The following is a 17,993-nucleotide window of genomic DNA, read 5'->3' as shown; positions in this document are numbered from 1 at the left end:
AGTGCTACAGTCAAAGCAATGCCTGATTCACACTATAAAGCCTGCCATGAATCCGTGCACAGAAAATGTAAATTATACTGAGGACATGGGAAGACAGATCATAGCTTACGCATTTAAATAATGAGCTTGCTTGAAAGAGATTTCAGCACGAGCTATAGAATTTGTTCTGTAGGTAAGAATCACAATTTTTAGCCTGCTTGTTTGAATTAATATTTAAAAGGCACTTGCTGTTGTATAAGAAATTTGCCCCCAGTAAATGAAGACAGTGTTGAGAGTATTTGAAAAATACAATTTACACTTAAGATATACTTCAGACATTTTAAAACTTGTCATCCCATCTAACTCATCAGATAAATATGTACAGAAAATCCATGCTCTTTGTAAGATGTTGCTAAATAAAATACAGATTTCAGCATATAAAGTCACTTCTTCTTTGTTTAAAATATGTTAATATTAAAATCTTTCAGCCTTAATTTTGGAATAAATTGTGGCTGTGGTCATATATAATCACCCATGACCATTTACACTATAGAAATAAATCTGGGAACCGTTTTAACTATTCTTGTATATGAACTGCTTGTTTTTATATTTTTGGTTGTGAGCCTGGAAACTAACAGCTGAGCCATCTCTCCAGCCCTGAATGGCTTTTTTTTTTTCTTTTTAAGTGTTTTGGGAGCTGGAGATGGCTCAGTGGTTAAGAGCACTGGCTGTTCTTCCAGAGGTCCTGAATTCAATTCCCAGCAACCACTTGGTGGCTCACAACCACCCATAATGAGATCTGGTGCCCTCTTCTAACTTTCAGATGTACACGTGGCTGTATGGCCAGAGCATTCATATAAATAAATAAATGTTTAAAAAAAGTATCTTGAGTATTTTTTTAAAAGTCACATTTTAAACCTTATTCTATAGCACCATTAAAAAGATTATGTATGCAAGTGTGTGATGGAATCTCCATAAATTTACATGAATAAATGAAATGTTTTTCTTAAAATTCTTTTTTTTTTTTTTTTTTTAATCTCTGGGGGAGCATCTGGATGCAGGCAGAGGCAGGGAGTTCCTTTCTCTGTGGGAGCCGGCTTAGTCTCCCCAGCCCTGCTTGTGCCGTGCTCTGGGTCCACCTCTACTCACCACTGACTGGGTTCCTCGGGTGGATGAGGTTGTGACCGGGGTTATGGTTATAGAGCTGGTCACTTTGCTAGCACAAGGCCGCGAAGAGAGGTGGTTCCTGGGAGAGCGGAGGACTGTGCCTGTAGAGACCTCCTTCTCAGCTGTCACGCTGACAGGCCGGACGGTGATGACTGGACTCCCTCCTTCAGCGGCAGGCCCGGGGGATCGTTTAAACTGAGACCCTAGGTGAATGTGAATTTTATTGTCTTCCGTGGTGATGATGTTGGCATTGGAGTTGTACTTCCGCACGGGGCTTGGAACAGTTTGTTTTTCCGGGGTGACTTTGAGGATAGTCCTTCCCATGGGTACTTCCTGGGATTCAGGAGAGACAGCGATTTCAGGGGGAGCCGCCGTCGTCGACACCGTCATGATCTGGATGGGGGACGCAGGCCTGTCTGCAAACGCGCCCCTTCCACCTTCAGGGCTCTTCTCTCTGGAAATAGTAGTGATGGTGACAGGGGACATGGCTCGTTCTGGGCCCAGAGTAGGATCTGCACTTTTGGGCTTCTGCGACATGACATTGGGTGATGGGATAATGGTTATCCTTGGTTTCTGGTTGCCTAAGGTCGGAATGACGGTGGTACTAGAGAAGAACTCTTCGGATGTGGGGCTCGTGATTTCCAGGGTCGCGGTGCTGTTCTCGTGGTCTGGTGTTACGCGGATGTGCAGGGGCTGGCCCTGCTTCGGGGCCAGGACCAGCTCGCCGGGGTGCCCTGCTCCCGCGTTTGGCCTGGGCCCTTTCTCCTGCGGGGTGGAGGGGCCGTTTTCTCTTTTTCTCATCCACGGAATCCAAGATTTCCTCATGGAGAGCTCGTTGGCTGCTGGGGGATACCTGTCGAGGACCGAGGACCGTTCCATGGGTTTCTTCAGGCCCACCTGCCGAAGATTACTCATGATGTGGTTCTCTTCCTGGAAGGACTTGCGAATGAACACAGCCGGAGTCTCCTCCTCCTCCGCAGCATCCCCGCACACTGCCTCTGTCTGCACCCCGGTGGAGGCCACCGGCACGTCCACCATCCTCCTGCCGTTGCCGCTGGGCCTGAGAGCTCGGCTGTAGCGCTTGGAAAGCTCCAGCTCTTTGGTCAGGTTGAGAACCTCCCGCCCCATGTTCTTGTTCTTGTTTTCTTCTTCCATGAACCTTTGCTGAAGGACCGAATAGTCGACCTGGAGCTGGGACAGCTGGTCTTCTTTGTTCATGAGCTCATGGATCTTCTCCTTGAGGGCCTGCACCTCGGCCTGTAAGTCGCGACTTCTGGCCTCCTCCAGCCGAAACCTGTGTCGCAGCTCGGCTTCCTGACTGACAGCCTCGCCTTTCTCTATGGCCTTGTTCTTGGCCATTTGGTGCTTGATCTCCTCTAGCTGCTGGGAGAGGAAGTTCGCCTTATCCTGCTCTGTTCTGAACTTCTGCTCCAACTGGTCATACTCGTCCTCGGTCTTCATCAAGTCCCCTTCCACCACCTCCAGCTGCTGGAGACGCTTCTTCAGCCTCTCGATCTCAAGCGTCAGCTCCCTGATCTTGTTGTCCTCTGGGCAGGTGAACTCAGGCCCCTTGCACGACCTGCCTCTGTTTATTTCCCTTTCCACCTCCTCTATGCCGTCAAGCCGCTTCTTCAGCAAGTCAACACTACAGCTCAGTTCGCAGGACCTCTCTTCTTCACTCCTCAACTTGCCCATCAGTTCATCTCTCTCCTTTGTCAAACTATACACCTTTTCCTCCATTTCGGACTTGAGTTTTAAGAGCTTCTTGCTTTCCTCAATCAGCTTCTCGGTGACATCCATCACCTTTCCCTGTTCCACCTTGAAGTTTTTGTTCAGCCCGTCCACTTTCCTCTCTTCTTGCTTTATTTTTTCCATCATATTTTTCCTTTCATCCACCAGCATCACAGTGAAGGACTTGAGCTTCGTCAGGTCATCTTTCAGGCTTAACTCGACCTTCTCCAGCCTGCTCTCCGAGCACTCAAGCTCTTTCACCCGGCTCTTGACCACCTCCAGCTCATTCAGCAGGTCTTTGGTTAGGTTCTTTTCCTTCTCCAGGTTCAAATGGAGCTGCGTGCATTCTGACTTACTCCGGCTGAAGGCTTCCTCCAGCTTCTCCAGTTCGGACATCCGCTTCTGCAGCTTCTCCACCTCCAGTCTCAGCTCCTTGCTGTGATGCTCCTCCTCTTGGAGCTTCTTCTTCAGCTCCCTACACTGGGCCTCGGTCTTCGTGATCTCCTCGTCCTTGCCCTCCATCTCGAGCACGCGCTTGCGCAGACCTTCCACCTCCGCCATGAGGCTGGAGTTTCCACATTCGCCTTTGGCGATTTTGTCCCTCAGCTCCTGAAGCTCTTCCTCCGCCTTCTGGAGACTTTTATTGGTCTCTTCCAGCTCCTCAATCCTTTGAGATAAGCCAACCAGTTTGAGTCTAAGTTGCCTGTTGTGAGATTCTTGGTTAGCCAACTTGGCATTCATCTCTTCGTGCTCCTGGGAAAACCTCGAGGCCTTGTGCTCAAAGTCCACTTCCAACTTGAGCAGTTTCTGGCGGTCCTCTTTGGATTTGTAAGTGATGGCTTTGAGCTTTTCTTCCTCCTCTCTCAACTTCTGAGTGAGGTCCTGGACCTTCTGACTCTGCAGGCCCAGCTGCTCAATGTGCATTTGCCTCTCATCCACCAACATGAGTGCGAACGACTTGAGCTTCACAAGCTCATCCCGGAGTTTATTGAGCCGCTTAGCATTTTCTTTCTCCTTGCGGGCTTGGTAAGCCTTCTCTTGTTCGAGGAGCTTTTTCAACCTAAAAACCAAAATAGAAGAAGAGAGCCATCAGCAAATAGTGTCTCTCAGATAAAAAAAAAAAAAAAAAAAAAAAAAAATGCTGCACCGTGATCCCTTTTTTTCCCTTCAGAATAGTGCAGCTCAGCAATGGCTGTCAGTAAAACTAATGAGAAGCCAGCATAGCAGGTCCCCTTGGAAAGGGGTAGTGACTACTAGGGGACACGAGAAGGGCTCAGAGGCTCTACTTTCTGCCTTGTGATTTGCTTGCTGGACTGTTCAGTTTATGACACTCAGAAGCTGAACACGTGGCATGCGTACCCTAAGTTGTGCAACAATAAGGACCGTATAGTACTTTCTGTATTCCGGGAACCACTGTGTACTTTATCCTAACAGGAAGCCTACGGGAAAGGTGTAGCTACTTCACCTTCATGTGGGGAGTAACCGGCCACATACGCACAAAGTAAGCGGCCGTGCAGAAATTCATCTCAGCCAGCAGGCCTGCTGAATCCTGACTTATCACTTTCACACCATCCGACTTCAAGGGAGAAATCTACTTAAATAAAAGACAGAGCGGAGCAGAACTTGTAGATCTTCTTATTTTGAACCATTGAAAGAAACTATGCAAATCAGGTGTGGTGGCACACGTCTTTAATCCCAGCCCTTGGGAGGCAGAGGCAGGTAGATCTCTGAGTCTGAGGCCAGCCTAGTTGACAGAGTGAGTTTCAGGACAACGAAGGTTACACAAAGAAACTCTGTCTCAACAAACAAACAAACAAACAAACAAACAAGCCAAAACAAACTACACAGCTATCACCTAATAGGGAAAGAACAAACTACACAGCTATCACCTGAGGGAAAGGGCAAAGCATGATTTCTGATACAAAAGCTGCTCTACTCAAGCATTTCCATTAACACCAGAAATGGAAAAGATTTGATCAGTTTTGCCATTTAAACACTTTTAAGAGATAGTATTTATTTATTTTATGTATGAGTGCTCTATCTTCATGTACACCTGGATGCCAGAAGAGGGCATCAGATTCCAGTATAGATGGTTGTGAGCAACCGTGTGGTTGCTGGTAATTGAACTCAGGACCTCTGGAAGAACAGACAGCGCTCTCACCGGCTGAGCCATCCCTCCAGCTCCCTTAAACATTTTTTTTTTAACTGATGAATAAGTAGAGAAGAAAAATCTAAATGCTGACCAAAGTAAAAGATGTTGCAGCCGCAGGAATTATATTTTGTAGCCAACAAAATATGATTCCTCCATGTCGTTTATGGACAGTCTCTAAAAAGGAAAAGATTATTTATCTTCTTCTGTTGGTTAACACAGCAATTCTTCAAAAACTGTGTGTCTACATGTGTGTGTGCATGCCTATGTGTGTGTATGTGTGTTTATGCGTAAACACGTTCACAGAGGCACCAGACAGACTCCTTGGAGCTGTAGTTACAGGCATTTGTTGGGCACACAAATGGTACGGTACAGGGGCCTGAACTTCAGTTTTCATGGATGCACAAAAAGTACCCCACACCACAGAACCATCATCTCTCCAAGCCTTAACATACTGTTAACAGTTATCTCTGAATACCCATAAAAATAGTTAAAATCACTTATCATATATCCGTGTAAGAAGACTCTTTTTAAAAAAATATTTATTTAAAATTTGAACACAGGGAACTTCCCAGAGACTCATACTCCAACCAAGGACTATTCATGGAGATAACCTAGAACCCTGACAATGCAGCCACTTCTGATGAGAACTGATAGACTAAGATCAGAAAGGAGAGGAGAACCTCCCCTATCAGTGGACTTGGGGAGTGGCATGCATGCAGAAAAGGAGGGAGGGTGGGACCGGGAGAGGAGGAGGGAGGGGCTTATGGGAGGATACAAAATGAATAAAGTGTAATTAATAAAAGTTAAATAAAAAATTTAAAAAAAGATTTATTTACTAACTTACTTATTATTTATACAGCATTCTGCCGGCATGTGCTCCTGAGCACCAGAAGAGGGCACCAGATGTCACTATAAATGTTTATGAGCCACCATGTGGTTGCTGTGAATTGAACTCAGGACCTTTGAAAGAACAGTCAGTGTTCTTAACCTCTGAGCCATCTCTCCAGCCCCCAGTAACAATACTCTTCACTGATTATTATGTTTAAAAGAGATATAAGTTGTAAACAACCACTAGCACGTGTTTAATTACATTTTATTTTTTCAGTGAATTTTGCAGCCTTATTATTTAGAGTAGTTTATTTCATGCTTATGACAAGGCCAGCTGTTAACCAAGTGTATAGAAAATGTCTCACATTTCCTTGTACAAAAAACATTTTGGAGTATTATAAAAACTACTTAAAATAAAATCAGCTGTAATAGAATTAGTATATAATTATATTAGCATATCTTAGTATATAAAATTATATACAGTATATAGATATTATTATATAAAATTATATAATTTTATGGAAGTTGCAGAGTATATTGTTCTGTTTAAAACAGAAACAAAAGCTTGCTTTTGAATCCCACAGATTGCTGTGAGTGACAGGATAGCAGCTTCACTATCTCTTGGTGTGAGTAAAAGCGCATTGGCCATTCACTCTTACCACCTTGGCTAACAGAATAATTAAATATGATTTAAAAAGAAACGTACACTTGTTTAGTAACCTCTGGCATCACTAGGTGAACCCAGAATGGAGAAAGACGAAGGAGAGAAAACTGACATTGGCAGGTACAGCTGGGGAACAGTGCTGACAAGGAAACTTCCTCCAGGGAAGTAATGTTTGAGGTTCTAGAGCATGGCTATGTCTTAAGACCTTTCAAGAAGTTCACGAACGCTCACGACAGTCTTTACCTGTGCCAACAGTTAACTCAATATAGAACTCTGGATGGATGGATAGATAGATAGATAGATAGATAGATAGATAGATAGATAGATAGATGATAGGTAGATGATAGATGGATAGATAGATAGATAGATAGATAGATAGATAGATAGATGATAGGTAGATGATAGATGGATAGATAGATGATAGAGAGATAGATAGATAGATAGATAGATAGATAGATAGATAGATAGATAGATCATCTGATATTGCTTGCTGCCAATCCTGATGACCTGAGTTCAATCCTCAGAATGTACAAAGCAGAAGAAAACAAAAGTCACCTCAAAGTTGTCCTTTGGCTTCTACATGCATGCTGTGGCGCACAAGCATCTGGATGTGCACACACACACACACACAAACAATGCAATAAAAATGTAAAACATAGATCACATAGAGTTAAATATGGAGTAGAGATAGCTAGTGAGAACACAACAAGAGGTTTCTTATCAATGTGTTAAGTGCCTTATTGTGTCATTTTGAACATGAGCATGCCGTTTTTATAAGTAAGAGACATTATGAAACTGAATCAAAGGCACATGTAACCAGGAAGGGCAAGTTGAGATTTGGACTAGATCTGTCTTTATTTTTTTAATAGTATTTTTAAAATTCATTATTTATTAGAATTTATTCACTATGTATCCTGGCTGTGGCCCCCTCCCTAGTCTCCTCTTAATCCTACCTTCCCTCCCTCTTCTCCTCCCATGCTCCTCTCCTAGTCCACTGATAGGGGAGGTCCTCCTCCCCTTCTATTTGACCCTAGCCTATCAGGTCTCATCAGGACAGGCTACACTGTCTTTCTCTGTGGCCTGGGGGAGGTGATCCTAGAACCAGCCACTAAGTTAATGTCAGAGACAGTCCCTGTTCCCCTTACTATGGAACCCACTTGGATACTGAGCCTATGGGCTACATCTGTGCAGCAGTTTTAGATACTCTCTAGGCATGGTCCTTGGTTAGGGTATCAGTCTCTGCAGGGCCCCTGGGCACAGTTTTTGGCTCTGTTGCTCTCCTTGTGGAGCTTCTGTCCCCTCTAGGTCTTTCTATCTCCCCCTTCTTTCGTAAAATTCCCTGCACTCTGCCCAAAGTTTGGCTATGAGTCTCAGCCTCTGCTTCGATACCCTGATTAGTAGTCTTTCAGAGGTCCTCTGTGGTAGGCTCATGTCTTGTTCCCTGTCTTCTCCCACTTCCAATGTCTATCCCATTTACATTTCTGAATGAAGATTGAGCATCTTCCCTAAGGTCCTCCTTCTTGTTTAGTTTTTTTAGGAGTATAGATTTTAGTATATTTTTCCTATATTATATGTGTAATAGAACTAGATCTGTTTGAGCAAACACTGTTTTTTGTTTTCTTTTTTTACTTTTTGTTTTGGATTTTCTATACAGAGTTTCTCTGTGTAGCCATGGCTGTCCTGGAACTGGCTCTGTAAAGAAGGCTGGCCTTGAACTCAGAGAGATCTGCCTGCCTTTGCCTCCTCAGTACTGGGGTTAAAGGTGTGCCACCTCCCCCGCCCCACCCCCACCCCCACCAGCACAAACATTGTATTTTAATAGCAATACTATTCCCTAAATATATACTGCTTGTACAAATCAAATTTACAAGACTTTGTTTAGGTTAATTTACCTTCAATGGTTCAATCTATCCTGTCATTGTTAAGAACCCTTTTGGACTGTTTTCTTCACCCAACACTTAAGCTTATACTTTGCATTGTATCAATGAAAAAAAAAAAAAAAAGACCTCAATCATTAATAGAAAGTCAGGTCAGTGCACATGGCCTGCCAAAGGCTCTGGGGATCTGCCTCCCGCTGCCATGCATTCTCTCGCTAGCATGGACACTGCCATTCAATTAGCTGTTTTATTCACTGGACCATTCATTCTTTGTTTCCTTATGAGCTCACAGTCTTCCCCTATGAATATTCCTTATGTCAAGCTTTTCAGATATTTGGACCCCAAATTTAAAGGCAGTTTTTATTCTTCTCTTTCTCTTATATCCCCACAGTTATTTTCTTGGGAAGTCTTATCTTCTCCATTTTCTTTTTTTTTTAATTTTATTTTTTTCTTATCAGTTACATTTTATTAACTCTGTATCCCAGCCGTGTCCCAATCCCTCATTCCCTCCCAGTCCCTCCCTCCCTCATCTCCACCGTGCCCCTTTCCAAGTCCACTGATAGGGGGGACCTCCTCCCCATTCATCTGATCCTGTTTTATCAGGTATCTTCAGGACTGGCTGCAAAGCCCTCCTCTGTGGCCTAACAGGACTGCTCCTCCCTTGGGGGGTGGGGAGGCCAAAGAGCCAGTCATTGAGTTCCTGTTAGAAATAGTCCTTGTTCCCCTCACTATGGGAAACCAATTGGTTACTGAGCTACCACAGCTCCATTTTCAATATAGACTGCAAATCCTGTTACTTCCCTCCCCTGCCATTCCTTTCTCCCTCAGTCAAGCCATCATTAGCTGGATTGTAGCAAAACCCTCTGATCTGACTCCAAGTTCCCGCTTTTGTCCACCCTTGATCTCTTCTATTTCCAGAAACCTGGGTATTTTAAAAGGATTGGAGAGGAAAAGAGAGGGAGAGGAAGAGAGAGAGAGAGAACAAACTATTATTGTATCACTCTACTTGGAAAAAGAAGGAGAAAAGAAGAGGAAACATATACAGCAAGATCATTTTTTAATGTTTGACATAGATATAGATGATTTAGATAGAGATCGATATAGATACATACATATTTGTGTGTGTGAGAGAGAGCATTTAACAGTCTCCTTTCATTTAAAGCTTTTTGTTTCCCTTGGTAGCAATAGTCCAGTTGATAAAAAGATAGCACAGCATTATTAACAAATAATTACGTGACAAACATCTAAAATTCCTGTTGAAATAATGGATGCAGGTAACTTTTTTAAAATACCTTTTCTTTTATGACCCTTATTCTTTTTTTTTTTTTTTTCTTTCTGACTAATTGAATGGTCAGCCTGGTCTACATAGCTTGATACTGAACATTATAAATGAGTTAAGCTTGAAATTGTCTTATTCATTCATTCATTCATTCGTTCATTCATTCTACATCCCAGTCATAACCCCCTCCCAGTCTCACCCTTCCTCTCTGTTGACCCTCCCTCCCCTCCCCCACTCCTCAAAGAAGGAAAAACTCCCCATCATCCACCCCTGCATATCAATTTTTGTCAGGACTGAGCTTGTTTTCTTCTGCTGTGGCCTAGTGAGGTAGCTCCACCAGGGGCAACAGAATACATGACAGAGTCAGCCCCTTCATACAGGGGGCCTATAGGAGGGCCCAGCTGCCTCTCAGCTAAAGCTGTGTATAGAGCCTGTTTCTCAGAGGGAAACTGCCCGACACTGTATACATGCCTGCATATTACCTTTGAAATGTCCTGAGAAAGGAAAGCCTGGGTTGGATCAGGCTCCTATAACATTAGGCTACCAGGAAGATCAGAGCGAGACACTGCCAAATGACATCATGACGATGAATCTAAAATGTGGACAATCTATGCAATAAGGATAGTTTCTCAACAAATAAATTTTAACATAAAAAAAATCACATGAAGGTCATGCACAGATTAAAATAAAACTAAAGGCATATCAATCAATCAATGATTGATTCAAATAAATTTAGAAGATATACCAAAATAATCTCCCAGATTCATATTTAAACTTCATTTGAATGAGACATTTGGAAAATGTGTGTTGGTTCAGGAATTAGCAAATTTGAGGTCTGTCTACAGATTTTAAAGAATGTTTTTCAAAATCCCTCTTACACTCATGCTTCAATTCCCATGTCTTCCCCCAGGAAGAACGTTTTAATGTATTTTCTCATTCCCTAAATTGTTCAAAGTACTTCACAAACACTTTCAGGTCCGTGAGATGAAGAATTGGGTGAGAAGAGAAAAGCAGACACCACTCTCCATTTCTGAGGATGTTTCCAAAGAACTGAGTAAATACATGAAGAGTTTTCACAAGGAACAGAAAAAGCCACGAACCGTAGCCCTGTGTCACTTTCATCTCTCTCTCTCCCCTGAAGAGTGTCTCCATATTCCATTCCCCAGAAATCCCCCAGATTTATCACCCCCGACTGTGAGATGCTCCATGTAGGGGTTACCCGTACTTCACAGTCACAGAACACTCTCCCTCTCAGGCTGAGCTCCACCACGGGTTTCCTCAGGGAGGCCAGCAACAGGTAAGGCCACGCAGACGCACGCAGGTGTCTGCCGTCTGACGTCACACGGGAAGACACTTTTCCTTCTATTAGAGTGGGCCCTCTTCCCCCCAGGGGATCTGCTTATGGTCACACTGATCATGAGGGAGATTTCCTAGGAGTATTCAGACAAAGGAAGGCAATTGTCTCATTTTACTGGGCACATGCATGTATAGAGGTTTTAAACTTACTCAGTTCCCAAAATAATATATGTACTGTAAAGCTTTTCATTAAGGTGATTAAGCAAAGTTGTTGTGGATACATTCATTTGCATAAGATCTGTTTAAAATAAAACAGACAGAAATTAAGTAGCAAATTCAGTAATTGCACAAAATCACTCATATCCTTGCATGTATTAACTAAGAAAAGCAACCTTTCCCTCCTCTTCAGAATATATTGCCATTGTATCTAAAGGTCTTTTTAAAAGCTCTTATGTGAAGGTTTAGTAAATATTTTTATAATTATGTTGAGATTTACGTAATTATGATTTTAGCCAATCTTGAGACAGCTTTAAAGCTAATGAGAGAGAGAAAAAAATAAAAAGCCAAAAACAATAAAACTCTAAAACATCATCCTTAATTTTACATTAATTTTTGACTATTTATCCAGACAGGAAAGAAAACTAAACCTCATTTCTGTTGTACAAAGAATAGTCAGTTTTACAAGCTACAGGGCAGGAACTAAAGACCTAGGCAGGTGAATGGTGAACCTAAGATTTCCATCACCACCAAACTCGGGATGTTTGTCACTTTCAGCACAGAGACAAAATGTTACTAACAACGGAGTTACACAAATTAAATCTGACAGTGCACAGACCATGCCGTTCGCTCTGATGTTCAAACTTCTTCAGAACAAGTCATGTGAGTCTGAAATAATACTGTGCAAACTAGATCCTTTTCCGAAACGCAGCACTGTCCAGCACCACTGGTCACTAGCTGTAAACTGTTTATTTTGATACGCTTTGCAGAACTCAATGTTCCTCAACATTCTGAAAAGCTGCTAAAGCTGAACGTTTTTCAGGATTATTTAATACAATCCGAGCTTTACCCCCAAACCCACTTTGAAATCAAACCTATTTGCTTAAGCATCTGTTGTCATTGCTGCACTCAAGTGTTTCAGAACAAACAAGGCTTTCTTTGGTGCCCTGCATTCTAATCAGTGCCAACTTTTACAAGACTGCACGCTGCAGAGGGAGAGATCTGCAGCAATGCATAGAACCAGAACAACCAAAACACTGAAAGCAACATTTAACCTTAAGTTAGCATTGCTTGTTTGGTTTTTGCTTATCAAGAATTGTACACCAGAAACTACACTCACAGCATATAGAAAGGCTTCCTGCTAAAAGCATCCAGAACCACATCAGTTGAACTGATGGTAAAATACGAGAAAATTTTCAGTCCTGACTCAGATTCCCTGTGGTGTCTGCAGAATGTGATATTCCCCTCCATCAGAAAATCAGTATTCATCATACCACAACAAGGTGCATCCTGGCTGGTTTCAGTCAAAGGTTCTGAAGCTTCGGGGGCAGTCACAATAAACGTGATTTTCGAGGGTTTCACCATCCAGGTTCAGTAAAACCTGTAGCTGTGAGCTGAAAGCCTGCTGTCCCTACAGCCCATGCCAATTAGTCAGGACACTGCAAATGTCCAAACCCAGCTTCCAAGAGTCTCTGCAGTTAACTCTGAAAAAGAAAACAGAACAGCTCACTGCCAAGGAAGACAAATGAAAAGCATGGACTGAAGTACCGGTGCCTAAATCAGCAGATCTTGACTTCTTTACTGTCATACTAGAAAACATGTAGCTTTTTTTTTTTTTTATAAGGAGGTACTGAAGTTTGCTCAACACCCAACTCAGTTCCCTTACTCCACAGGGAGTTAACCTTCCAGCCCTGTCAGCAGAACAAAGCAAGGTGGGTCTTGCATAAAGCAGCTCCGGACCACTAAGTGATGATGTCATTCTTGCCTTATTCAGTCCATTAGTGTGCAGATTTACTTTGAGGCTCTGAAAAGAAGGGGTGGAGCCCTGGGCTTAGGAAGCTACTGCAGGGGGAGGGGGAGAGCTGAAGTTGGAAAGGGAGAATGAGATAAAGAAGAGACAAGTACAAAACGTCCTCATTTTCTTTTTTTCAAACTGCTAAACCACACAGCTCTACACAATACAGGTTGGAATTAAAATGGGATCCCACAGAGGCTCATCTATGATTCACTCAAAAGGAGAGGACTCAACCAAATCGCCTGGGAGCATTGGCTATAGAACGGCAAGCACTCTTTAGTTTAAGGATGGTTTCTGTGTTCAGAAAAAAATTATTTGCATGTATGTGTCTATTTTCATGTTTGGATGTGTGGGCACAGATGTATCATGTATGTGTACATGAATGCACATGAATGTGGAGGCCCAAAGTTGACCTAAAGTGGCTTCCGTAACGGTTCTCCACCTAGTATATTGAAGCAGGGTCTCTCACTGACTGTGGAACTCAACATTTTTTTTTCAGACAGTGTAGCCTAGGCTGTCCTGGACTCCCTTTGTAGACCAGGCTGGCCTTGAACTCACAGAGATCCCCCTGCCTCTGCTTCCCCAAGTGCTGGGATTACAGGTGTGCACCACCTCCTCCAGCTTGGACCTCAGCCTTTAGGCTAGTCTTGCTCTCGGAGCCCCTGTCTCTACCCCCTGTGAAAAGGCTGGCCACCATACCTACTTGGCTTTAGATGTGGAGCCTATGGCTCTCAATTCTGGTCCTCGTTAGGTCTCAAACCTGGACATACGACTAGACTAACAGAGGTTCCTATTAACATATCAAAATGGATGCTGGCCACTACATTTTCCCAACATACCTCAGTCCTTAGTTGTTACAGGGTCCTCCTGGCAGGCGTACCCTGTTCTCTACCCTGAATTCTCCAGCCAAGGGACTGGGCTGGACTGGGCTGAACTGGGCAGTCCTTTCTCAAGCTATTCTTCTCTCAATGACCAAGCCATTTCAGCTACATGGCCCCTTTTTTGGCCTGTTGCCCTCCTGGCCTTTTAGCCCGTTTCCTGGTTTTGTGCATCCTGGGGTAGTCTTGAACCATGTTTTCTGAGACAAGGGAGGACTACCATATATCGCTACCTGGGTGAACTTTTTTATGTGGGGAATTTGGGACATGGCCTCAAGCCAGAGGACTGGAACGCCACCAACTAACTTCTAAGTACTACTCTCTAGTAATTGTATATGCTGCAAAATGCAGTCTGAGATTTGCTTTTGTTGTGACACATCCTTTGTCATGACTTACCAGTATTTGTAAAATGACCAATAGAAAAGAGGTTGGCAGAACCCAGTTTTCTATCCAGTCATAAAGACTAGGTCTTTACTTTGATGGCTCTGATTTACACAAACTATATGTAAAGAATTTGATAGAGAACAGAGGCTATGGGAGAAGCAAGCCGTCTAAAAGATGCTGTTATAACCTCCTACATCAGCACTCCATTGGCAGTGTAGACAAGATTTCACTTTGGGATAGGGCGGTGGCAGTGGTTCTGGAAGAAAATGACCACATTCCAAATTTTAATTTTGGAAGCAGAATCAACGCAACACATTGGTATCTGCATTTGGGAGGCTGAGAGATGAGGAATAGTCAGGATTTCAATCTGAGTAGTTAGAATGAGGGCCTAACAGAAATAGCCACTCCAGGAGGAATAGAGTTTAGGAAGTAGCCATGAGTTCTCTTTAGGACACAGTTGAAGACCCGTATTTAGTATCTAAAAAGGGCTGTCAAGTATGGACAATATGGATACTTCCTCAATCCTCACTTAATGAATTAAATAAACTTTGTTTCATTTGTTTATATATTTTATGTCTACAGTGTAGCATCTGTGTATACACCTGCACACCAGAAGAGGGCATCAGGCCCTGTGGCAGTTGTGAACCACTATGTCCTTGCTGGGAATTGAACTCAGAATCTTTAAGAGATCTTTCAAAGAACAGCCAGTGCTCTTAACCACTGAGCCATCTCTCCAGACCCCGTTGTTTCATTTAAAGACTAGATTTTTTTTTCTATAAATGACAGCCTTTCTTAAACCGCCGAGTACAAATTAACTGAAATGTGTACCCCAGTGATCTATAGTATACTGGTAAGTATTCATGGGATTTTGATTCCCCAAGCTGAGTCTTAACTGGGCCAACAACAGTCAAAACTTTTCAAAAGAGTGCTGAATTTGAACACAGAGCATCATCTGGCTGGCCCCGGGCTTCATGACTGAATAGATGGCTTGAAGCCAAGTCTTCTCAAGGTCATTCCTGATTCACACTGATCACAAAAGCGGGTGATTAAAAGGGCAGGGCTCCTGAGCAGTTGTGAGAAGAAGCTGGCTTAGCTTATGGCAAGCAGGAGGTCTGTGTGCCACTTGCCACCAGTGTGCATTCGCCTCAGGTTCTGCTCCCCAGTGTGAGGAGTGGATGCAGAGAGGAGCAAGGGAGAGAGGGCAGACAAGAACAAGACCACAGGATGAGAGCCTGGAGCTTGAGTTGTGGAGTTGAGGTAGAGGTGTCTCTGTCCAGCATCTCCCCTGGAGGCCTAGAGATGCGCTGTGCATTACATATAAGCGTAGTGCCACACACATCTGTGCCGCTTTCTTTGAGACAAATTCCCATGATTTACAAATATCAGGAGATAACAGACAAGCCTGAAAGCAGTGGAGGGCTGAGCAAATCAGGAAGTACCTGAGGGAGGGATGGAAACATAGTTCAGGGCATAGAGTGGGAATACTTGCATGATTAAAACATGGGATTTGGTTGACACTGCAAAAAATGACTAAGTATACCAAAATACTGCCCCCTTCTACTTGAATACTGGATGTAGAAGAGCCATAGCCGATCACTTCTAGTTTCCTTTATATTTCAGATCTGATTCATGTGTTTTCTTAGTTGTTTAAGGAAAAGCTAAGGCTGATCATGGCACATACCTGTCATCCCTGCACTTGGCAGGTGGGGTTGACAGGTGACAGAAAGGATGAGAAAGGGATTTGATACCTCATCCTCAGTATTCTGGAGCATGTGCGTACTTCATGCTGTAGAAAGGAATCTCCAGGCCACGTGGCTAACACTGGTTCTGAGTTAGCCTTTAACAGAGATGCACCACCACAGGGGGAGTGCGAAGCCGGGCAGCCTTGGGGATGTGCCGCCCTTCTGCACAGAGAAGGGAATGAGGGAAAAGTGCAGGCAGCAACACAGTGAAAGGCACCAACATCAAAAGCACAGACAAGGTTGATTAATGGGCCAGCGAAGACAGGGCTAAACTGTGGGATGATTGACTACTGCCTTTGTTTGTGAAGGATACGAGCTAGAGACTTAGGGACGTTGGTGGTCTGCCGTCCGAGATTGCCAGCTCTCTGAATAAAGCACAGCTTTACTCAGTTCACTTCCTATCTCCGTCATTCGCGTCTGTGGTGTCAAGGAAGACAAACTCTAGTAATCCATTTATCGAGGCAGGGTAAACAGGAGTTTGGGGTCATCCTTGGCTACAAGTTGACTTCAAAGCCAGTTTGGGCTACATGAGACCCTGTCACACAGATCAGAAAAATAGTCTAGTTGGGCATGGTGGAGCGTGCTTGCAATCCTAGCACTTGGGAGGTAGAAGCAAGAGAATCCTCAGAAGTTCAAGGCCATCCTTGGCTACCAGGCTGGGCTATGCGAGACCTTATCTTAAAATAAAGCAATCAAGTAAACAACAAACAAAGCATCCATTTATGGCTCTTCAGGAGCCATACAGAAACAGGAAGAACACGGTATTTCTGAACTCGAGAGGACCCAGGTGAGACTAAGTTTTGACTTCTAGTTTAGTTGTAGCCTGAGCTCAAGTTCAGCACTATTTAACTAGTTTCCTGGCTAAGAGCTCACATCCAAGAACTAAACATGTCGTGTGTTGAACATGAAAGACCCAACCTTTGATTAATCTTTCCTGTTCAAACTTTTCACCCCCACGAAGCATTTTCCAAACACAAGCATTCTTGGAAAAGAGAATGCACACTTGGTTAAGGAGCCAGAGAGGAGCAAACGGCAAACACTTGAAACACCATTGCCCAAGTTCCAGCTCCCTCTCAGAATCCAGGGTTTGGAATGCTCATCTGAGGACCTTCCACCCTGGACAACAGACAGGAATAGAAACCCACACAGTCACTAACTTCGGCGCTAAGACACAGAACGTTTTTTTTCCAGCACTTTCCTTAACTCCTTCTTGATGGATGGATAGTAAAAACACTGACCAGATGTTATAATGGTGGCAGCTGCCTGCCAAATTAGAGCAGCACTCCAGTTTGCCATTCAACAGAGCAGTCTAACATCACTTTTCAATATCTGGTTTCATCCACAGTGCTGAAAGGCAACAGTCACCCACAATGAGGTGTGAGGAACAAAGTCTGTGGCCAGGGGCTGCAATTTGCCACTTTTAAATCAGCTGTGTTTGCAACTTAGATCCACCCACCTCTTTTTTCCAGTCTGGAACTTAGACATCTTGCTAACGCTTCAATTAATTAAAAAAAAAAAAAAAAAAACACACATTGAAAACTGGTTTTGCATGTTCTGACATAAAGCTTGTCAATCAGATAGATCATTACATCCAACTTGACAACTGCCTGACGCATAAACAAGATAATCAATACATGAATGGTTCAGAGCGTCGCCAACAAGTCGGGAGAAAGTGGTATTTCTGGTCAGCACATTGATACCCAAGTAGCCACCAAGGCTGACAGAAATTGTAAAGTCCCATCCGACTGGGGCATGTGTTATCTCCTGATAACTTCTGATGGATGACCATGAAACCTGTTCCAGGATCAAGGGCTCTCTGATTAACCAGAAAATAGACCTCTGTTTCTGTTTTTTTTTTTTCTTGCATATTTTTATTATAACATTCAAATCAACTTTTGAACCTATACATTATAAAGAGAGCCAATACTAGACTTTTGTAAATAAGTGAATTTGTGTCTGGGTTCCAGGAAGTAATATACAAATCTGTAGAAAATATGTGCATTAT

The 17,993-nt window shown here is 43.3% G+C and overlaps 1 protein-coding gene across 4 annotated transcripts in view; it reads right to left on the bottom strand.

Moving 5' to 3' along the window:
* Filip1 (filamin A interacting protein 1) overlaps positions 1-17,993 on the bottom strand; it is a 198,174-nt gene that overhangs the window by 16,122 nt on the left and 164,059 nt on the right. For all 4 annotated transcript variants that reach the window (XM_055602540.1, XM_055602537.1, XM_055602538.1 and 1 more), the window contains one exon: positions 1,129-3,937. In XM_055602540.1, the coding sequence (XP_055458515.1) occupies positions 1,129-3,937 (2,809 nt within the window). The remainder of the gene's footprint in view (positions 1-1,128; positions 3,938-17,993) is intronic.

This window comes from Psammomys obesus, unplaced genomic scaffold (genome assembly GCF_907164565.1).
Source record: "Psammomys obesus unplaced genomic scaffold, mPsaObe1.curated_primary_1811, whole genome shotgun sequence".
Taxonomy (NCBI): Eukaryota; Metazoa; Chordata; class Mammalia; order Rodentia; family Muridae; genus Psammomys; species Psammomys obesus.
The sequence above is the reverse complement of the archived record's forward strand: the minus strand, read 5'-3'. Positions and strand labels throughout refer to the sequence as shown.